The following is a 24,041-nucleotide window of genomic DNA, read 5'->3' as shown; positions in this document are numbered from 1 at the left end:
TCACGGCAAACTGCATCACTGTGACTGATCAAATGGTAAATGTGGTGCCGCAGACTCACTTGATCATTTCAAAGAGCTTGTGGTCTGACACTTTGATGTTTCTGGCCATATTCCAGGAGAGGTGAATCATGGGAACGATGGATTTGACACTCTGGAGTTTGTTCCACTCGTAGCGCTCCACCGCTAGCTTGTACTGATGCACTGAGGAAGGACAAACGAGGATTAGAAACTACAGCAAAATAGATGAGCTGCACTTCAGTTCGTAGTTTATGTGTATCTTTTCTTATCGAATAAAATGTTTATCCTACTCCGGTATGCGCACATGTTTTTATGCGTGTTTTCAAAATGTATGCACAATATCAACCAATATTTTATGCGCACAAAAATAGATGGATGGAAGCGTAGCTATTGTTTATCGTTCAACTTCAGTTCAAGTACAAGAAGAAAAATGTAATCTTGCGATATCCTTTAGTATTTCTTTTGTTATAATGACGACAATTATACTATGCTTCATGTGTGCTTCTGTTTTGTATGCTGGTTTAGGCTATTTTTGTTGGTGTACTGTGTTCTAATGTTTAATTAGCTACATAAAACTATTAGTTAGTTTTAGTTACTATTAGTTTACTTTATAAATTACTTAACTTTAATCTTTTAGATATTTATTTTAGATCATAAATAGACAAAATAATGTACAGGTTAATTTTTTTGTGTGTTTTATTTTCATTGGATGACGCTAGTGGCCATCTTAATAATGCTATGTTGAGAAATTCAAAAAAACTACAAATATTATAATAGACATAAAATAAATGAATAACCTTGAGTTTAGCAGAATAAAGAATGTAAAAGACACAAAGAAATACATCAACTTCAAGTATTGCAAAGCCAAGTGAGCTGCCTAATAAAATAGCAGCTGTTTTTGTTTTGACAGATGGGCTTTTATTAAATGGAAAACAGACAGTATTATAGGCAGAATTTAAGGCACACTGGCAGACCTGAAGGCTTCACAAAATGCAATCAGCAAAATGATTCTTCAAAGTTAGCCAGATTGTATGGTAGCACAGCCTGCAATCCTTCAACTTGAAAACAAATATTTAATGTAGCAGACTAAAGCAAGAGAAAAGTTGGCTGTACAAATTATAATACATAACTTATTATAATATTTTTGGCTTTATATTGTTGTGGGTCATAACTAATACAAAGTAAAGTACTTTGTTTTTGTGATTAGACTGCAAATTTGTTTTTATAAAACCTTACTCCAGACATGCCAAGATGGTTCAGACCAGGGGTGTCCAAACTTGGTCCTGCAAAGTTTACTTTTAACCCCAATCAGACACACCTGGGCTTGCTAATCAAGCTCTTACTAGGTTTTCTAGAAACCAAGTTGCCTCAACACACCTGCAAGGATGAGCTATAATCTCGGTCCTCCAGGACAGAGTTTGGACACCCCTAGTTCAGACGTTGCAGAATACAACAGCTTATGTATGAACAATAGGTCTTGGGCAGCTCACCAGCTTCTAGATCTGTTGGTCCAACAGCAATTATACAAATCTTGATATATTTACCAGTGAGTGGTCCTACGTTCCAGGCAATGTTGTTGCACCAGCCAATAGCCTGAACCCAATGCACAGTCCCTGTATTGAGCCAGACCAGATCTCCGGGTCGCTGGATAAAGCGATACACTGGAACATTTGCCTCATACAAGTCCTCAAGATTTGGCCACCAAGATCCCAATAGATAATTAATATTATTCCTGCATAAAGAATACATGAAAATCAGCATGGGCGTCTCACAACTGCACTATTAATTCTGTTCACAAGATGTCAAAACTGAACAAGGTTGTTGTTTTACAGTTGGAACAGAAATGAAACCAACAATACACTACTGGACATGAACATCTGTAAATATACCTCCAAGGGGTGTAAAGATAAATCGATGGGCTATTTGTACAGCTAGGGGTTTTCAGCCAATGATGAACTTCAGATGAAAGGTTTATGCCGCTATTTTCTATAGCACTTGTTCACTGCTGCTCTTATAGTTGTGTGAATTGCTTCCTTGTCCTCATTTGTAAGTCGCTTTGGATAAAAGCGTCTGCTAAATGACTAAATGTAAATGTAAATTTTCAATTTCATAAGGTTTCTTTTACAGCATCGATGTTGTAATATAATTATAATATGATCAGTTAAATACACTTAAATACATTCATTTGGTTGTTAAAGCGTAAAAATAGATGAAAGACCGTTTAAACGTAGGCGGCGTTATTAGCAGCAGGCTAGCGCAGAAATTCCATTGTAAATACCGGTGTAAAATTAATTTCCATATTTTAAAAACAACCATACTTGTTGCGACCATCCCAGACGGCGATGCAACAAGTATGTTGCAACAGTCATAGAAAGCCTTGGGCCAGATTTACTTAAATTAGTGCGAGACAAACACAATCCAATTAAAGTGCCAATAGGAAAATAATGGAACAGTGAACAAATGTTTCACTGCATTTCTTTAGTAAATCCTGACATCTTTTACTTGTGCTGGTGTAAGTTGTTAGTAAATATGTCCCTTTGCCTCTGCTAAATGTGAAAATATAATAATATCTGAGAAAATGATAGACAATCAAAAACCATGTCATTTGTAAACTTTGAAAGTATCTGCTTAAAAAAAATCTCAAATGACAATTGTCAGTACATCTGAAAAAAATGATGCAATTGACAAAATAACATTGTTTTGATAAGTTTAACAACTGTTATTTCTATATTTTCTTTTTTCTAAACCAATAAATTAAGCATTCCTATTGAGGATTCTTTATTGGTAATAACAAAAAGTGTATTTTTTGTTGAGATAGAAAAGAAACTGGCATAGAGGATTTCTGAGAATATCTTATTTAATATTAAACTGATGGTGACACCTAAAACAGGTTTGTTTTAGTAGTATCAAATAGACAGACTGCTTACTTTTCACAGAAATCATTCATGACACCCCAGTATGGCTCAGGAACGGCAAACCATTCACAATCTCCAGGGCCAATGTTAATGTTCACAGAGCAGAAGTTGTTATTCTCTTGATGACCTGAAAAAAAAGTAAGAAAAAAAAGTTTAGTGTTTTTTATTAACGTCGCTGGTAGAGCACGTGTCAGTGCTTGCGAGCCAAAAAGCTGACCTGGTGTCCTGCTGCCTGGGACCTTCATATAGAGCTGGACTGTGTTCATGCCGAGAATGGTGTGGCCCACATGACTGAGCAGATTCCCTGCAGACACCACCCGCGCGAAGGCAGGCAGTTTACTCAACTCAGCCAGCTGCAGCTTCCACCTGCAAAGCCACAGGACAGAGGTCAGATGAGATGACCTAACATGCCTTCCTGTTCCATCATTGCTGTCTGTTCACTGCAAAAGGTCTAAAGACCGCCATTTACTTTGCAAACCTGCTTCAGACTTGAATGAAACTCTCAAGAGCATCCTGATGAAGCACTAAACCCCATGAGGCATGTATTAGAGTGATTTTATTACTGCTAAACAGTGCTGTTAAGAACAACATGAAGTAGAGTGCCCTTTTCACCATGGTATAAAAAAAAATAAAAAAAATCACTGTAAATCATGCACTTGAGTGGTTTATTGCTTCTATGAGGAAAAATTGTCCATTAGAAATTAAGTGTTCAAAAGACTACAATTTTTATTGCCAGATTTTGGTTTGTGACTGTCAATGCCTAGAACAAGCTGTACGTTTTTCTTAACACCAAGAATGCATTTTTTAAAAGGAATAAGCCAACATGTTCCTAAATGTAAATTGGGGACCACACAAAGATTTATAGGAGCAACACTTTAAAGTCTGAAAAATATATAAAAACAAAAATTAGCTCAAGGTTTGAGAATAACTCTGCTCCCAAACAGGCCAATATGAAATAATTTGTCCATACCTTCTGATCATGGGTTCTTTATCTGTATATACATGTAAAGATGCTCAATTACATAAAATGCATCACAGACTGACAAATTTTCTATTTTGTTTCGAATTTCTCAAAAACTCTTATTAATCTTTCCATTTTGTTTTAATTTAAGGATGTTTAGATGCTTGTATTGGGAAAATAAAACAGAGAATATATATTTTTTGCAGTACATATGAATTTAAAACAGTTCTAAAACTTTAAGGCCTTAAACTGTGTAAATATGAGAAAAAAAATAAAACTTTAAGAATTACAGAATCCCTGCTACAAATTAATCTCATCTAGTACTTCAAACAGTAAATACACTGTTTTTGTTTTTTTAACAAATAAATTCACTTTTGCATAGCAACTCATCTAGGTTCAATAAAGAAAAAGGTTCAATAAAAAATGATGAAAAATGAAAACACTGAGCACTTACTTTTTCTCATCTGACAAATCAATGTTGGTTCCAAATTTGATGTGCTTAAACGGACCTCTTCTTCTCCGCACCACACTGAAAAAAACATAGGCTCCAGTTAAAGACTATGGTCAAGTCAGAAACATTAGGTTTTTAATTGAACAAGAACTTACTTTTCTGATGGAGCAGACTCAGTGTCTGAGTGGTCTTTCTGTCCTTTCTTTTCATTTTCCTCCTGATGAATGTACCATAACAAAACAAAGAACTATTCATGCACTGTTTCTTAGTATGAATGACATTTCTTTAGTAATCTCTGGACTCCTTACGAAGCTGCTAATTTAACTTTGTCAACAATCTCAGTAAAATTAAACTCTCAGTGAATGATAGAGAAAGAAAAACATGCATACTCAAAACTCCTGACATGAAAAGAAAATGTATATTCTTGACATACTGGCCGCAGATCAGAGCAAATTAACAGCAATGACCTAATTGTTACATCACGAGCACCTAAAGCTATGCCAAAACAGCGATACTAATGAAATTATAATTTAATCACCCTATAATTTAACACTGAAGCTATTTTTTTCTTTGAGTGATTGATGACATTGACTCACCCGCAATGATTCCTGGAAAGATGACGCCTGGTATTGAGCATATCTGGCAATGGTGGTGTGAGACCGACTGCTCTCACAGCGCCACATCTTCCTGCTGCCAGTCACGTCCCAGTTCTCATCGGTGGGCTGAGACAACTGAGTCCTCACCTCCACCAGGTGCTCTGGGTTGGCCTCAACCAGAGTCTTGGTGGAGAATAATCCAAGGTCTGACATGAAGAGATGAGAAACACACCAAACTGATAAATATAGTGGGTATAAACAATTATTTAATAATTACAATATTTTAAAACTAAATAATAATAATTATAACGACACTATAATTAGCAACTACCAGTTGATTCTTTATTGATTTAGAATTATGTTTTGAGAAAGGACGCGTCATTTAATTCTGCAAGATTTTTAATTCAATAAGAGCATATCAGCAACAAGGGAGAAAAGAGAGCAAAAAAATCTTCAATTAATTAATTAGATGATGGAAAGATGCAACTAGCCTGTCTGACATTTTCTTGAATTTGATTTTTAGGCTTCAAAAGCTTACAAAAACATTGCGCCTACATGTTAATTTGACTTACAAAAACCTAAAAAAAAATTTATTTGAGAAAAAAAGGGTTCTATTTTCTAAAGATACAGTGTTTGATCCTGGGGTTGCCAGGTGCCATAAGTTTTAATCCCCCTTATGAAAGCTTTTGTCCTTAAGAGACATTTATCTGGCTGGTGTTTTATTTATTCCCAACAATGCAACAATAAACGTGAGTGGCTCTATGGACCAAGATATAATTTCTTATGATCAGAAATCTCTGACAAACACTTAGAGCCCCTTATATGGGTTTTTGAAAATGAGCTTCCATGCAGTGTGTAACAGCACTAAGTCAATGAAAACATCCAGCTGAGGATTACATCTGAAAGTGCACCGTGTTTAAAACTATTGATTCTTCAATCAATTCTTATTGGTTCGGATCTTTTGCCTGAACGAATCAACGTCGATATGGTACATCACCAAATATGTAGTACTGGATCCGGTAAAACATGAACGCGTCTTTCCCTTCGGACACTAGCGGAGCGCAAGGGATCACTGGACTGATCATGACACGAAGATGACGATCACTGACAGATGGACATTCAGCTGTGAGGAATAGACGGTTAAAGTAAATTTTTTACACCAACACCACAGTATAGCCAACTGTGTGCTGTGTTTATTTCTGTCATTTTTCCGAGTTTTGATTCAATAACCTACGCTGCAACACGGTACTCACGTGCCATTTGCTATTAAATGAAGGAGCAGCAGAGACTATTATGTATGGGATTTTGTCAGTAACTATTACAGTTTATATGGACCAGTTTCTTCTTCCTCCAGATCATAACATGCAAGTGTAATTAAAATTGTTGCCTCGTTCTCTGAAGTTTGCTAAATATGTATTTAATAGTGTGTTTTAACTTGTAATCGGTCCACGTGGCTTGTAATCATTTATCTGTTATAGATCAGTGCTTGTACTGCATCTGTCAGGGTAAACCTTTATGTTGCCATTCACATATTGTGTGCAAAACTATGTTGTAATGTGACACATGCTTCTTCCTTTACCGATTTAAATGCATTTGTGAACTTGCAATCCTCTGCCGTTTGTCTTTGTAATGGCCACAATCAGCTGTTCCTCACACGTGCTTTTCAAAATAGCTCAACTTTTGCCACTGTGTGGATTAATACTGATTGTGTGTCGTTGTTATTACTTGGGGTTAGGTTTAAGAGTGAAGTAATATGCTAGTGTTTAACTGCATTGCTTTATTGCATTCCTGCATTGGGCTCACACATATACTCTATGCTCTGACCACTTCTTAACCGTGCTGGGTGTTTCTCTCCGTCTCACGCTGAACGCAGACGACCAATCACAACAGACTGGGTCATTGGACCAATCAGCACAGATTAGCCACGCGCAAAGAATGTGCAGTGGCGCAGTAGGTAGTGCTGTCGCTTCACAGCAAGAGGGTCACTCGGCTGGGTCAGTTGGCGTTTCTGTGTGGAGTTTGCATGTTCTCCCTGCGTCCGTGTGTGGGTTTCCTCCGGGTGCTCCGGTTTCCCCCCACAGTCCAAAGACATGCGGTACAGGTGAATTGGGTAGGCTAAATTGTTCGTAGTGTATGGATGTTTCCCAGAGATGGGTTGCAGCTGAAAGGGCATCAGCCGCATAAAACATATACTGGATCAGTTGTTGGTTCAGTCCGCTGTGGCGACCCCAGATTAATAAAGGGACTAAGCCGAAAAGAAAACGAATGAATGAATTTAACCATCATGCACATATTTTAATTTACTAAATCTAGACTAAATGAGCCTGACAGAATAAGATGGAGGAAATACAAGCTAAATCATACAACACAGAAATATGACACAACACTAAAATACGGATAAACAGACAAAATAGTGCACTTATCAGGTCTAGCATTCATAGTCCATGACAACATAACAAACATACAATGTCACTCAGAAGCCAAATTTAAAATTTCATGTCAATTTCCCCCAACATTCTTCTCCTTTGTGAAGAAAGGTGACCATTAGCGCCATTTCTGAAGGCAAATGATATATTCCATCATGTCATTCATGACGTTTGAAAAGCAGGTACATAAAAAGTCCATTTGAGAAGAATTCTGCCTCTACTCTACTTTTTTTTTTTTTTTTTTTGTGGTTGAGATCTAATGTAATGACACTTTCAGCATGCAGATGGTGCTGTTGTCATTTACACGCAAGTCATCCTGAAATGTGTCAAAAGTAGTTCCCTGCAGCAGTGCTAGTTAAATCTTTCCTGACTGAGCATTCAATTAAAAAACTACAACAACCCAAGCATTTAAACACAGCAGCTAATACACCACAAAATCCATCAATTTAATTACAAAACCACAGATCAATGCTTACAACTGTACACAGTGTTTTGGCAAGCACTCAGAAACATGCTCTCACCTAGCTTGAGTGCTCCAGCCAGGCCACGGATCACCGTAACAGGGTTGGCTGTGTTTGTGCAGAACTGGTGCAGTGGTGGAAAGAAAGCGTCCCTCTTGTTCTCCAACTGCCAAAGATATAAAAAGCAGCTTTAGGTGACTGGAGAAAACAAAAAATGGTTTACAACTTTTTTTTAAAAAAAAGGGGTGTTATAAAGCCAGAACAAATCAAGGTCAAGCATAAAGTTTATTTCCATCCTATGGCAACAAAAGCGAGTGATACAAGAATTTATTTGCCTTGTAAATAGCATGTGCAATAATACTAGAAAGAGTCAAAGAAGAGGATCTTGGCTGAAACTGTGTCAGACGTCAGTGGTGATTACTCACATAAATACTAGGGGTTGGAGGGTTGAGTTTGTCCTTTGGCAGAGGAGGGATGGGTGGAGGTGGTAACCGTGGAGGGGGACACTTGTCTAGTAAGATGCTGTTATTGGACACACCATTCTTCCCCAGGTTTCTGCAAAAATAATTCAATGAGGTGAGATATTATTAAACAACTTCAGAAGACAACATAAAATAATGATCAATTTTATATTATCCAAATCCTAGATTGCTAGTTGAATTTGACAGTGTCAGTGACCTCTGATGTACTGTCAATATGACAGGATAAACATGTACTGTCACTTTTTGGACACAGATGGAGCCACAAGCCAGATCACTAGAGACTTGCGACTGAATAACGCTGAAACCCTTTTTTATGGCATGCTAGAGAATCAAAATTTCACTCACTATTTCTCTTAATAATTACAGCTGTGAAGACTGTGCATAATAGTGCTGCTTTTTGTTTAGAAATATAAATATTTGATATGCAAATTAATAAATGATCAACAAACAGACATAGCAAAAAAATGGCTAAAATCATTCTACTCTTCATATACTTCTGTTCAAAAGTGGAGTCATATTCAGATATGTTAATATTTTTGTAAAAATTGTCTTAAGCTCACAAAAATTTATTCTGTGAAATATTAATTCAAAATAAGTGTTTTCATTAATTTAAAGTTGAAGACAAAATTATTTGCCCTTCTGTGAAATTTTATTCTTTATCCATTTTTCCCCCAAGTGTTGTTTAACAGCAAGAAAATGTTTACAGTATTTCCAAATATTCTTTTATCTTCTGGTCTTTTGTTTTAGTTTGGCTGAAATAAAAGTGGTTTTCAATTTTAAAAAACAACAACAATTAAGATCAATTTTATTAGCCCTGTAATATTTTCAACTGGCTTCAGTTCAATTAGTTAACCTAAGTTGCCTAGTTAACGTAATTAATAGAGATGCTCCGATCGATCAGCCAAAGATCGGTATCGGCCAATAACCACATTTTATGATTCGATCGGTACCCTCTAATCTGGCCGATCACATGAACCGATCGCAAGTGTGTTTACAGGTTTAGATTCATTTTAACTTCTTATGTATCAAACATGCACTCCAAACTTTTTCTTCATTGAAGCACATTCTTACTTCATTTGCAATGTTTCCAAATTGAAATGTCAGTCATTCTTCTTACCAAATGTTTTATCTGTTTTATCTATAATTTTCTGTCAAGCTGCTTCCGATCATGACGTGTCCATACTAAATGTTTATAAGAGACGTGTTTAGGAGATTATATGCAACAACCTTCATTTATTCTTGTAGGAAAGAAAAGATTACACTTCTAAGTATCATACTTAGAGGGCAAATGTGCTTTATGCAATGTTAAAGTTATATAAAGCTTGAAGCATCAGAATTGGTACTCAGTATAGGCCGGTCACCATGACGAGGAATCAGTACTCGGTATCGGCTCTAAAACTCCTGATCGGAGCATCACTAGTGATTAACATGGTTAAGCCTATAAATTGCACTTAATATTGGCATTTTGCTAAATTACTATAAAAATATTAGTCATTGTGGCAGAGACTAAAAAAATACTTATTAGAAATAGGTAATTACAATTATTATGTTTAAAAATTTGTTGAAAAAATCTTTAATTGTTAAACGGCACTCATGAAATATTTGTAAGAATTACAATTTTTAGAGAAGGGCTTTTAATTGTGGCTTCACTTGTGTTTTAAAATGCTAATTATTCCTATTATAGCAAAGCTGATTCTGCATTTCTGTGGAAAACATTACACTTTCAAGATTCCTTGACAAATCAAGAACATTTAACTTGCATCACTTTTGATCAATATATTGCATCACTGCCCAAGAAAGTTATTTAAAAAAAACAACACACTAACCACAAACTTATGAACAGCAATGTATTTAACTACAATATTAGCCGTATATCAAAAGCAACCACAAACACCAAGCAGACATTTGTGTACGTTTTAAACGTGCACGTACACACACACACACACACACACACACAGTATATACAGTCATCAATGCCAATATAAATATCCCACGTTTTTCGATCAGATTGAAAGATTTTATCTGAATAAAAACAATATTTCTAGCAGCATAATCTACCAAAATAATTAATAACTAAACATGTCTGCTGTTGTATTTTATGTAAAACTCACAAAAATGCAAAGCACATATCATCAATTTACACCAATGTTAAACTACTGTATCAAATACAATGAAATTGCAATTGGTCACAACTGGTTTCAACATTTTGGCCAATTTAATGACAAACAGATGAGGTATACACATTGTCATAATCTTTTCATCCACTTTCCAGATTGCTCTGAGCAGATGGGTATAATGAAGGATCTATGAATGACCTCTTCTAATTTTTTTTTTATCTAATATTGTGAAATATGCTTCTGCAATTTTTATACAGAATCAGGTGAGACAAAACAAAATGACAGCAGCAACAGCTTTAGCTTCAGCCACAAAACTACACTGAAGTCCTCTGGGTGTGTGTGTCACCAACACAATAAGAAAACATAGTCTGCACCGTTTCACCTAACCTTGGTTCTCACCAAATCAAACTTACAAGCTCAGATGGCCAATTTTAAATTCCACCTAGCTAGAGTACTTCAACAACATGCCCAGTAATGTTTAAGAATTATATTAGCAAAAACGAATAGGTATTTTGTAGCTGAATGCATTCAACAACATCTACACTAGTTTCTATACAACAAAATGTCTTAAACCTCTACTTAACATTACCCCCGCTTGTGATTGACAAAAACACATTTTAGCAGCAGAGACGACGATGTGTCATGTTTTTGATTTGCATGCAACCAAAGAAAATTAAACGGCAAAAAAACAGTAATAAAGAAGATCTGAATTCTGTGTGACTGAATATAGAAGGAGAAAATTACCTGCATGCTTTAAGCACATCACTGGAGCTGGGGTAGATGGACACAGAGGACCACAAGGTGAACGAGGGAGGGGTTGGTTTATGACAAACCAGTGGAGAAGCCACCTTCAAGGGGCTCTGAGAGTCCTCCAGGTCTTTGCCGTTGAGCGTGGGGCTGTTTAGGCTGTTAACACTGTTCTGAGTACTGTGGTGGTCTGCAGTTTTGGGTGAGGGCGAGGCTGCAGACATGGCCGAACATGGTGAAGAAGCCACCGAGTTTTCCTGCGGCTTGTGCAGACTCGGGTGAACATTGTTAACCTTTGTGCCAGCAGCCCCTGACCCTCCTCCATTACTATTATTACTATCATTGGCTTTTCCAATCAACAAGGCCGAGAGCTGTGGATTGTCTGAACTAAGTACACCTGGTGAGCGGGGTTTCGCCCCAGCAGCATCTGCCTGGCCCTGATGGACGTGATTAGGCAGTCCTTCTGCAGTGGCAGTGCTGTTAGGCGTCCCCACGGAATGCCCGTTTCCTGAAGGCTTGCTCTCTTTGGTGTTCACCGTGCCTTGCTGTCCACCTGAGGTAGCAGAGCTCTGAGAGCTCGGGGAGGGGAGGTGATTGTGACTGGCCTCCTGCGCTTGCGTGTCGCTGGCTGTGGCCGAATGTCCGACCTGATTTGGACCGCCAGTGCCGGCTGCCGGGGAAGGCTGGGACGTCCCAGTGGAAGAGAAAGGCTGCTTGCCGTTAGGACCTGCTGAATATGAACCTGGACTTTTCTGAAGCCCCTGTGATAAAGAATGACAAAAGCATTTGTCACTTATATCTGAATACAACTTAATAAAAATAAATTAATTAATTAAAAAAGACAAATTCAAATATTTTGTTTAGAAATCTTGAAAAACAATATATATTAGGGTTAATAATTAAACATTAATAATTAAACATTAAAGGTGCAGTAGGTGATTGTCTTCCGAAACATTTTTGTTGTGCTGGTTGAAAGTCTCTTCACATTCCAATAGTAATGATTAAAGTAAATGATCTAAATGTATTTATATGTATTTTTTTCCTGTGTAAGGCATAAGACTAAAAAATGTTCTTCCAATTAAATATTGTCAGGCCAACATTTCCCATAATTATGATAAGTAGCCCAAACTGTCTGTCAACAAATGTAGATTTGTACATCTGTAGCAGTTCATGCAAATCCACTGTTTGAGAGTACACACGCGCAGTGTTCATAACGTGTACATGAAAGAGACACACTGGTAAAAACAAATGCTGAATCAAAACTTTAAAATCCTGAATCAACATTGGAGTTAGTTTTGTATGCTGGAGGAAGGACGACACCATGACTGATGTATTTCTTTTAGACAGGTAATGTTCTGTTTTAAAACTATTTTAGTCACACAAAGCCAATGTAAATTGTGTTGTTTTAGGAATGGGTTATATGCACAGAAGTGTTGTTCAGCCACTGAAATCTTCCGGTGAATGACTGATGTGATAATTTTCAATTTAATAAAGGATCTTTTACAGCATAGTGCAGATTTTTTTTTAGTTTAACAATAAAACATAAGCAAATAGCGCTATTCCGCCTAGCCTGCTTTACTGAGGTGAAGTTGGTTTTATATTCAAGTCACATTGGTTCATTTTTGAACGATGACAACCTGTGACGCACTCCCTATATTGTTTACCATGCCACTTTGAATATTCAGTATGAAACAGCACTAAGTATGGCTCAGTAATAAGTGTAATTCCTGCATGACTCCAGCCAAATACTAAGCATCCAGTAGTCATTTTAGGACAAAGCGCATAAGAAAGTGAGACCAGCGATCCTTGCATGCATGAAACATTGCACATTAAGACAAGTTTTGCTTGCTAGGCAACTGAAAAAGTGCTAGATATAATACAGTTTTTTTGTTTGGAATTGTAGTATTATAAAGTAGTATAATGTTTTATAATTGGCGAATGACATGATTAATTTCTTCAAAATCTCAATGCAAAACCTTTATCTCGTAGTTTAAATTAAAAAGGTAATGATTTATTATTGACTTGTAGCATTTTAAAATGATTTATCTTTTAAGAACTTTTTTATAATTTCATAAGCATAATATTGATTTGAATGGGGATGTCCAGATTCGATCACATGATCAAAAAACGGTCCCGATCACGCGGCTTCAGACTTGATCAGAATCGGATGTTACCTCCTTATCAGGACTCAAATATATATATATAGATCATTTTATTATTTTTCAACACATATATAGTTATGCGGTGGCACAGAGTTAGACATACTTCACACAAAAACAGCAATGTGTGCGGCATGACATCACTTTGCAGACGCTATTGGTTAAATGCCAACAAAGTAGAACATGGAAGCTGCTTGAAGCGAAGTCCAAAAGTGAAGAATTTATATTATTTATTACTTGATTGTCAACGCTACCTCACAGAAGTGCTGTTTGTTAAAGTTATTGAATGTTAAAATAAGGTGAATTAAATAAAAAATAAGGAACATCCTGGATCTGATTCTTCACTCTTCTTTACCCTTTTTCTATGTATTATAGAAGTTTCGAATTGGGTTTCGGTATGGGAAGATACTCAAAATAAAATGACTTAGACTGGAGGGCAAAAAAAACCTGATTGGGGCACCCCTAGACTTGAATATCAGCTATAACATGACAAGAAATATGATCTTATCAAATCTCACCTGAGTGGAGTTGATGTGTTGGCTTTTCCACTGTTCATCATCCATGCTGCTGCTGGTGGGGGTTGTGCAGTTATGAGGTAGTGCGTTTTGCCGCAAGTAAGGCACATTTCCGTTGCTCCCCGATCCTGGAAGGTGATTATTGCCCACAGAGACGGCATCTGTGTTACCCAGGGTTCCAGCGGTGCTGCATGGGATGGGGTTCGCAGGGACAGGTCCGTTGGCTATTGGCTGAGCACCGCATCGTGAGAGGGTAGAGGGTGTGCGAGACAGAGCGATGTGTGGATGGTGAGGGGAAGGTGTGGAATTAGAATTTGTAGGCAGTGAAGAGTCGGCTACAGGACCGTTGGACACACTGGGTCGTATCTGACCCATAGCATTCAGCCTCGTCTGTTGGAGAAAGCAAGTGTTTTAGGCAAGACATCTTCAAGTGTATTGTAAGGCTAGAGGGAGCAATCATGATTTCAATTCTTTTATAGCTCCTTACAGGCCTTCTTATGTTACAAGCCACCATTAATGATCCATATACCTGCTGATTCTGTTGCATTACACTCAGCTGCTTTTCCAACTGTTCCAGCATCTGCAGCTGCACTGGCTTCAGATTGGCTCTGTTGTTCCGTAACTGTTCCAGGTGCTGGATAAACAAACCATACAAAAAAATCTTTGCGTGCCTCTAGCTCTAATATAATGTGCTAATACATAAGTACACAAAGTCAAAAGCTTTGAATAATTATGCTCACCAAAGCACTCCTAATTTTAAAAAGCAATTTATTTTTTCAAATATTTTAAAATGTAATTAATTCCTTTAATGGCAAAGCAGAATTTCCATCACCAGTTGTTCCAGTGTCAGATGATCTCTCAGAAATCCTTTTAATATGCTGACTTAATATTTCTTACTACATTTTTCAAAACTGATGTGCCGCAAAAGATTACCATTTTTTTAAACTAGAAACCTTTAATTCATGCATTTAAACATGCATTTGTACAATAAAAAGCACTAACTTAGGAAAATGTTTATTCTTATGTATACTAGACTTTTGATGCATTATGGTTTCCACAAAAATATTACATATCAAAAACTTTAATAAACCATTCATGTAAAAAAAAAAAACTTAATAAAGAAGATATGAATAAGCATTATTGAGCAGAAAGTTTGAATTTTCTGAAGGATCATGCAACACCAACGACTAGAAATTTTACCTTGCATCACAGGACTACATATACATTTTTAAATAGTCGAACAGAATTACTAATTTAAATTAACCAATATTTCATACAGTTTTTTTTTTATCAAATGAATGCAGCTTTATTCACCAGTAGCATACATAAATCACTCCAATTCATCAGTTTACAGACAAGCAACAGTCAGAAAAAGCAATAAAATTGTATCAACCTACCTGAAGCTTCTGTGGGGTTAAACTCCAGTTGGAGATCTGATGATGACCTGGATCATTTGTCCTGGAATCTGATGAATTCTGAAGTTGAGATCAGAAACCCATTAATAATCAAACAATTCTTGAGATTTGTAACAGATTGAATGAACAAAAAAAAAGTTGTCCTTCAGTACCCTGGCTGGACTAGTGGTCCTCTTTTTCTTGGCCGGGCTGGACTGGTCTTCTGTCTGGCCAGAGAGGACATGAGGAGGAAGAGACTGGCTTGGGATTTGAGAGTGGGCTTCATTGCTCTGATGAGCTTTGCAGGTGGTTTGCTATAGGCAACAGATACAGAATTGCAGCTTGCATGAACACTTAACTCTAGTAATCTAAATGGGTTCTTTTTAATACTGCTTGAGGACAAACATCAATTCTGACTTGGTGTAAGTTCACGCAAAAATGAAAATTCTGTTGTTTCTCACCATAATGTTGTTCCAAACTGGAGACCTTCATTTGTCTTTAGAACACAAATTAAGATATTTTAAGTAAAATCTGAAAGCTCCCTTATCCTCCATAGACAGGCGAGGTTTTAAAGTCCAGAAAAATACCAAAAACACCATCAAAACAGACCATGTGCCTTCAGTGGTTAAATCGAAATATTATCAAGTTACTAGAATACTAAACAAAAAAAAACTTCATTCAACAGTTTTTTTCTCCTCCGTGTGAGTATAAGGTGTGCATTCATGTGTTGATCACACCTCTGACGTATTACCTCAGATGCACCTATGCTTTGTTTCAAACAGAGAAAGCAGTGTCTTGATATAAGTCACTGCAAAGTGCGTGTGAACATGCGCAATATCCTGACACTGTGGAGAAGAAACATTTCAAACTATTCATATTTGTTTTATGTGCACATTAAAGTATTCTCATAGCTTGAAAATATTTCCATCAAACCACTGAAGGCATATGGTTTGTTTTGAGGACTTTTTCGGTATCTGTCTGGACTTTGCAACCTTCCAGCACCATGCTGTCTATATGGAGGATGAGAGAGCTTTCAGATTTCCCCTAAAATACCATAAATTGTATTCCGAAGACAAACAAAGATCTCAGGAGTTTGGAAAAACATGAAGGTGAATAATTAATATTAAAACTTTCATTTTTAAGATGAACCAACACTTCAACCAAACAAACAGCTCCCTAATAAAAGATGCAAAAAGACAAGACAAAGCATATGCCACATTTCTCATTCAAATATATGTGTTAAATATATGATGTACATATAAGTACGTACTATATTTAAATGGTTCCCCAAAATTAGTGAGCAGTATGTTGAAACAAAGGATGATGTGTGCTGATGAGTGCTATGGTCTAATGAACTAGAGGAAATAACTTTAAACCTTAACAGTTTAAGATTATTCTCCAGAATCAATGTTAGCAATAACATTGTTCTGCATGACTGGGAATTAAGGACCTTTTAAAAGGTACTTAATCATGAAGTCAGGCCTTACCACACACTTTGAGGTTTCATTAAAAGGAATGTTACGGGATTGACAAGTTAAGATCAATCAACAACATTTGTTACATAACCGATTGTATTTATAAATCTGTTGTTTTTGAACGTCTGTGCTGATTAACAATGGCCCAATTTACTTGATTAAATCATGAAAAATCTGTCAATTGTCCAATCTTTATATTTTTAATAATTCTTTTTGGTATATTTTAAAAAGAATGTACTTGCTAAACAAAAATTACATACCCACAAAATGTGAACAGTGGTGTGTATGTGGTGACCCATAATAGAGTAGTCAACATTTGAAGAGGATCAAAATCACTTTTCAAAATTGTCTCAAGTCAAAAATAGGTGTTAAAAACTTTACATGAAAAGTTGAGCAACTTCAAATGTGGACTACTGTATATTAGACCATAAATAAAAACAGACAGCCAAATTACATTTAAAAACTGTGTGGTTAGATTAACCTGCAGTTCTCCATAATCAGAATAGAGGTGCATCATCATGCATATGGCATTCATAAAAACAGAGATGTATTTTTGATGACTGTGATGATGATTTTTGGCTTGTTTTTAATTGCTGGATATTATAAGTATTATTTAGTTGAAAAAAAGTGTATATAATATTTCAATCTTTTCTGGCTATACTATTCAAACAGGTATTCAAGTTTATTTATTGTCTGTCTTTGAATTATTTTCATTGTAACTTAAACTGTCTCATAAATGGAACATTTATTTGGAAATAAAGTCATAATAAACTGGTTTAAACATTTCTGACATTGACATGCCACAAATGGTGTCAAGCTCAACTTGTACAGTACCCAAAACATTCCTTTAAAATGCCAAAATGTTCAAACTAGCACTACCAAATCATTGTTATGAGTCTAAACCATTGAATGGTGCAAAGGTTTCTACAGGCTTGTCTAGCTGATCTGTTCTCACCTGTTGGGTCGTGTTGAGCGCTCCCTGTCTGGAGGTGAGCTCTGCTGGGATTGGTAGGCTCCACGCCTCCTCAATACTAGGGAGCATTTTACTTTTACTTGGTAAACTACCTTGCTGAAGATTACACAACTGAGCCTAGAAAAAGATTGCGCAGAGAACATGTTCAAAGCCTGTTTCGGCTAAGCTTGAGTCAATGCAATGGTGATGCATCAAAACACAGATGAAAATGACAATCATATCATTCTCCATGTATAGACACAGCGACATGATTCAACTAAAATGATGTCCACAATCTTCCCAAAACAAAACAGTAACACAAAGACAGGCACATTGAAATGAAACATATACACTTCCTCTTCTGGTAAGGTCTCGTTCGAGCACTTTATATACCTGGAGGCATTTGATGCGAGCAGTTAGAGCTGGGATGTTACTGCAGGACTTGCTGCACGTGGCATTGATGTAGCACTTGATGGCATCCTGTGGCTGGTTACAGGACTCGTAGAGCGTGCCCAGGTCCATCCAGGCAGCCGCATGGCTGTGGTCCAGCTGTACTGCACAGATATATGCCTGCAGTGCGTCCATCGGCTGGTTCTGCTGCTGATACAACACACTGGGGATGCAAGCACAGTAGAGAGGAGAGCTTAAATAGGATAAGCAAAACAAATAGCCAGTTCCTAACTAGCAACCACTCATATCTGTTCATTAGGAAGCTTGACAATTATTATTACTAAATATATAGTCTTTATCAAAGATGTAAATAACAACAGAATACAATGTAAAAACTATTAGGAGAAACAGGCCCATAGCCAGGGGGGTTCGGAAGACCCACCCCCCCACTGACAAAGGCCCAGAATGTGTCTCATACATGAGCTTATTTGTCCTAATTTGACTGGTATGCCATCATAAACAGTGAAAATAACCCATAAAAGGTGAAATCTGACGTAAATGAAGTCATCTTTCACTGCGGGCCTTCTTTATTGTTGTTAAATAGAGAACACATTTTACAAGGAAATAAATACTAATTAAGCTATTGTTGTTATCCATGAATTTTCAAATGTACTTTTTACAAAAGAGACTAGAAAAATCACCACACTCAACATTATTATTATTATTATTAGTAGTAGTAGTAGTAGTAGTAGTAGTAGTAGTAGTAGTAGTAGTAGTAGTAGTATAATTATTATTATATTAATTTATTTATTTTGAATTGTTCAATGTTCAAATGGGCAAATTGTGAAAGTTGAGGAAATCTGAGGAAAGTTGAATCTGCTGCTCAGTTTGTTATTTGCGTAATAAATGACAATAGGCTACAGTTTTTAATTTTAAACTTTTTTCCTAATGATATATGTATCAAATTAATGACAGATGTAATAAATTTGTATCTTAAAAATAAGTTTTTTCTTTTACTCTAAATCTTTAGGAAATATTTTAATACATCAAAAAGTGTGGTTCTGATGACCATCCAACAAGCTAAACCAGCTAAAAACAGTGCTTAAAATGCCACTAAATGCAGCATTTACACCTCATAATTAAATAGAAAATGAAGTGAATAACTACAAAAAACTGTCCACTTTTTAAATGAAAAAAGAACCACCCCTTTCCCTAGGCTGGCTACGAGTCTGGGAAATGTCTTAACATCTTTTTAGCATTCCAATATGAAAAAACATACACTGTTAATTGAGTGATTTTTTTTGGGTATAAAAGATAATTGCTATAATCTTTGTAGAACTATTTAAGTGTTATCATTTCTTTTTACATTCTACATTTTACATTTTCGTTATCTGTGTTAACACCTAAAAACAAGAGACTTTCAGAGCAATGACATCATGAACATGCATAGTACCATGTTTAGGGGATTGCAGATTTATGGCAAGCACTAACAAACATACAGAGCATGGACTACCTGGTAGTGCTCAAATGTTTCCTAACGCTCCATAAGTAAATCCATAACAAGCATGAATTTACTTAACATTAAAATCAAAAGCAGAGACATCTTACACTGAAAATTATGTATAGATAGGAGCACCGAGCCACCAATAACATATTGTCAATTACAGGTTCTGTTTACTACCAAGGGGACAGTGCCAAATAATAGCCTAACATTCATATACATAATACAGCATTTGTACCCATTCTTGCAGATGTGTACAGGATTGTTTAGAAAATGCTACAGTGTAAAAGTGAATACAAGAGGAAAGACCTATCAGCTTTTGGCTGCTACTTTGTTGAGTAATCATTTCTTTAATTCTTACTTTCATTCTTTGAATGGAGATAAAAAGGGGAGTACAGCTCTGGGGTGCTGGTGAATGCTCCAGCTTAAATATCCAGACACATGAGGATTTCTTTTTCTCCACTGAGAGCAATAGAAACCCACGGCCTCAGTCCCACATGACCCCTTTTACACCCAACTAACAATACAACACGCAAGTCTCATTTTATCATACAAGAGGTGTACTGAGTAATGAGTGTCACAAGTGTTAAATCAGATAAACAACAATCATTAAAAGCTTACCCGATTGAGCACCATGTATCTGCACTGGCCTCAGACTTATCAATAGACTGTCGGTAAGATATGAAGGCATCTTGAACCTTCCCAATACTTGAGTAGCACCTGAATTATGAAAAATATGAATAAAACATCAAATACATAGACTTTTAGGAAAGTTACAGAGCTTAAATTTGAGATAATGACCAAAACATCATACACTAGGTCAAGATAAATACATTTAATCAATCTGTGCCTTGCTTTTACAGTTTGAGATCAGGGAAATAAAAAGCAACTTACTAAATGTACTAACTTCAACCAACATAAACTTCAGAACATCAGCAAAAATATTTGCAAACAACAGATGAACACTAACAGTAATATTCAGATTAATGCATAAAAAAAACAACGAATATAATACAATACACTACACTACAATACAATAACCAGTTGTATAGTAACATCAGGTAAAATAATGAAAACTCTACCACACAAGATAAATGGTTTCTTACCTGCCCAGGAAGTACCAAGACTGTCCTGAATTAGGGTCTGCTTCTAGGGACTTCTGCAGACACTGAATAGCATAACTGTTCTTGTTTGCTTTATCTCCCAACTGTTCGACCGTGTGATGCATCCAGCCTAAAGGAGTGGCGGGAAACATGAGGATTAAATCAAAAACACCATTCTCAACAGCATTTCTGGAACTCCATCAATAGCTGAACATTCTCTGCTCTACCACTAAGCCACAGTCTGTGCTGTGCAGGCTGTTACACCGGCACTCAAAAAGTGAGCAAATGGTTTGCACTCTGTCTTCAGGGTAGGTTGGGGAAGTGAGGTGGGGTTGGTAGGATTGGGGGCTGGGGTGGTTTCTACAACCACCAGCAGCTTCAAAAGGTCCCAGCAGAGATGGCTCCATCCAAACAACCCCTTTTCCTCACTATTCCCACCCAGCAAGTTGTTAAGGAGAACTAGACAGTGTGCAGACAAAGAACTTCCCCCATGTGGCCTGGATTCTCCTAGGCGCTGATCCCAGGCAACTTCTTAACACCTGTGGCAAGCGCCTGCACTCGGGACCCGTTACTACAGCAACCAGACCATTGCCGACAATTGCAGGGGCAATGTGGCAATGGTTTTATGGCAGAACATTTTTTTTTCCAGAGTGGACAAAAGAAAGAAGCTCTGTGTGATGAAAAGTGAGTGTTTGAGAATACATAACACACCACTAATAATAATACATTTATGAATTATTGCATTACTTATTGATTAGTTCTAGCACCTTACAGACAGCCACATCCTGGAATGCACCTTCACTGGGGCCACATCCTATTTTATGAATCGTGCTTAGTCAAACCACTCCGCAGCATTCCTAAAGCAATCTGCACATTTATCATTAGCACTTAGCAAAGTGTACACCCTGGAGGACCCTGGTTTGTGCATGATGAGATGATGTTATTGAAAACATCACTAGATTCTTTTGAGTAAAAGGCATGGCGGAATACATTATTCAAGATTGTATGCATGTATCCTAATCAATTAAAATTACGAACAATTATCTAATCTGAAAGCTGTTATATAATTATTCTAAAACCTAAATGGCAACAGTAAAAAGGTAAATGGTTTGACAGTGCATGTCAAAATATGCCTTGTAAAAGGGCTGAGCCGATAAACAACATTATATCCAATTGCAATAAAATTTATGTCAATAACAATGATAAGCTCTGGACTTTTTTTACTCTATATTGATCTAAGAGCCAACAACACAGCAGAAATGTTGAACAATGGGAAACCAAATATTATTGCCCACCGAAAATAGGTTACGCTTTTTAATGGACCCTCTAATAACTTCAGTCATTGTTGAGATATTCTTTTAAATACAGCAGCATTAACAACTGATTTAATGTTTTAATAACTCATTTCTAATAACTGATTTGTTTTATCTTTGCCATGATGACAGTAAATAATATTTGGCTAGATATTTCTTAAGACACTTCTATACAGCTTAGTGACATTTAAAGGCTTAACTGGGTTGATTAGGTTAACTAGGCAGGTTAGGGTAATTAGGCAAATTATTGTATAATGATGGTTTGTTCTGTAGACTATCAAAAACTAATATAACTTAAATGGGGCTAATAATTTTTACCTTAATTCTAGCCGATATAAAACAAATAAAGACATTCTCCAGAAAAAAAAATAATAATAAAAATATATATAACAATTAATCAAATTTGCATTTATTCCATATCATCCAACCCTACCATGTAAATGTATTCAAACATTAAAAACAAAATTGGTTCTTAAAAATCTGTCTAAAAAGTGTTCATACTGTAAGCTAAATAGCAAATTCCTTGACTTCCACTGACTAAAAAGCTGAATTTCCATGACATTTAAATGTATGAAAAAAACAGGCCACTGTTGCCTGCAAATGAATAAAATACTGTTAAAATATTAAAAAGGTTTTAGCTTGAATATCCTTTTGCATTACTTTATAGCCGCTTTGAGAAAAAATAATATATTTGGATAAATCAAATATATTCAGATCCTTGTCATTGTTAACCAGACATGTCATGCTTATTTAACAGCTACAGTCTGATGACTGCATCTGACTTAAGTGATTGCAAGTTGAGGAGTGTGAAAGGAATCAAATGGAGCTGAAAAATAACCTATTAATAACAACAGGAATCATAACAGCATGACATAATAAATATGCTATAGAAAAACTTATTTTTGATGGATTGAACACTACAATTTGAACCAACAAATAAATACCCTTTATATTCCATGACTAGAACAAAAATGCCATTTATTTTTTCATGTTATATTTATTATGATTTAACATTCATTTATGTCTATTCCAGACATTTCATCCGTGCCATTTATTGACTAGATCAAGGCTGAAATCACACAGCAAACACCACATCTACACAAGAAACTGAAAGTAAAGTCCAGATTCCAACAGGTCTAAGAATGAATAAATTTCTACAACTTTTCCAGATGTTTCCGATTGCTGGATAAGGTTTGACAAAAAAACATTTTACTGAACACTGTAATCACTTGGTGTTATCCTCATTTAATGAAATATTTAATAGCTGAGCATAACAAGCAAAAAATCATAACTTGGATGACATTTCCAGCTTTATAATGATTATCTGAACTATGTGAAGTAGAAATGTGGCTAAATCACACTCACCTAATTGTTGGAGCGTAGTTGCCTTCACCTGTGCAGGGAGATTTTCTGTTTGTAACAGACTCTCGTAAGTTTCCTTTGCGATGCGGTATTTCTTCTGCAACCAGACAGAGAGGGCAGAAATATTTTAACGGACAAAAGGGTCAGTGCTTTTACGGCCCCTCTGGGTGAACACAAAGGGCCCCGTCAGAGTGACCACAATGTACGCTCTCAGGAAGAGAGGAAACACATTGGACACTGACCAGACCAGACAGAAGGAGACACACAGACAGACACAGGGGGAGGGTCAGTGCAGGCCAGACCAGACTTAACAAGTCAGACAAACACAGACATGTTCTGTATCAGTGCAACTTGAGAAGCCCTCTCAGAATAAGTGTTTGTTTTTCTTAGCGACCTTGACACAGATCTTTGTTGGAGCTGATTGCTGACCACCATTGGTAACTGACCAAAGCAATATGACTCCAAACAGGAATGGGCTTACAAACATGAGAGCAAACTCATCTTTGTGTGGTGTACAATAAAATCAACCCATTGTAAAACCTAGTGCCTGCCTGGCAGGTTAAAGGTTTGATAGAAAAAAGATGTACGTTTATATCATCTTCAAATCAAATCTAACAGTTCTAGTTGAACAAAAAGACTGAATGAGGGACAATGCCCCTTATCACACAGACTTAGTAAAGGTAAGTTGGAGCAAACATTTGAA

At 36.5% G+C, this 24,041-nt stretch overlaps 1 protein-coding gene across 2 annotated transcripts in view; it reads right to left on the bottom strand.

Annotated features, from left to right (window-relative positions):
• The window catches only part of kdm6a (lysine (K)-specific demethylase 6A), a 73,416-nt gene that overhangs the window by 2,649 nt on the left and 46,726 nt on the right, over positions 1–24,041 (bottom strand). For both annotated transcript variants that reach the window (XM_056465561.1, XM_056465563.1), the window contains 19 exons: positions 23,342–23,435; positions 20,667–20,793; positions 20,182–20,280; positions 18,063–18,282; positions 17,673–17,807; positions 15,416–15,556; positions 15,246–15,323; positions 14,378–14,482; positions 13,852–14,238; positions 11,172–11,935; positions 8,254–8,383; positions 7,889–7,994; positions 4,942–5,147; positions 4,501–4,562; positions 4,349–4,423; positions 3,151–3,299; positions 2,946–3,060; positions 1,563–1,750; positions 60–201 (listed from right to left, as the gene is read on the bottom strand). In XM_056465561.1, coding sequence (XP_056321536.1) covers positions 60–201; positions 1,563–1,750; positions 2,946–3,060; positions 3,151–3,299; positions 4,349–4,423; positions 4,501–4,562; positions 4,942–5,147; positions 7,889–7,994; positions 8,254–8,383; positions 11,172–11,935; positions 13,852–14,238; positions 14,378–14,482; positions 15,246–15,323; positions 15,416–15,556; positions 17,673–17,807; positions 18,063–18,282; positions 20,182–20,280; positions 20,667–20,793; positions 23,342–23,435 — 3,323 coding nt within the window. The remainder of the gene's footprint in view (positions 1–59; positions 202–1,562; positions 1,751–2,945; positions 3,061–3,150; positions 3,300–4,348; positions 4,424–4,500; positions 4,563–4,941; positions 5,148–7,888; positions 7,995–8,253; positions 8,384–11,171; positions 11,936–13,851; positions 14,239–14,377; positions 14,483–15,245; positions 15,324–15,415; positions 15,557–17,672; positions 17,808–18,062; positions 18,283–20,181; positions 20,281–20,666; positions 20,794–23,341; positions 23,436–24,041) is intronic.

Source organism: Danio aesculapii, chromosome 9 (assembly GCF_903798145.1).
Source record: "Danio aesculapii chromosome 9, fDanAes4.1, whole genome shotgun sequence".
NCBI classification, from domain to species: Eukaryota; Metazoa; Chordata; class Actinopteri; order Cypriniformes; family Danionidae; genus Danio; species Danio aesculapii.
This window is presented reverse-complemented; position numbering and strand designations above follow the sequence as displayed.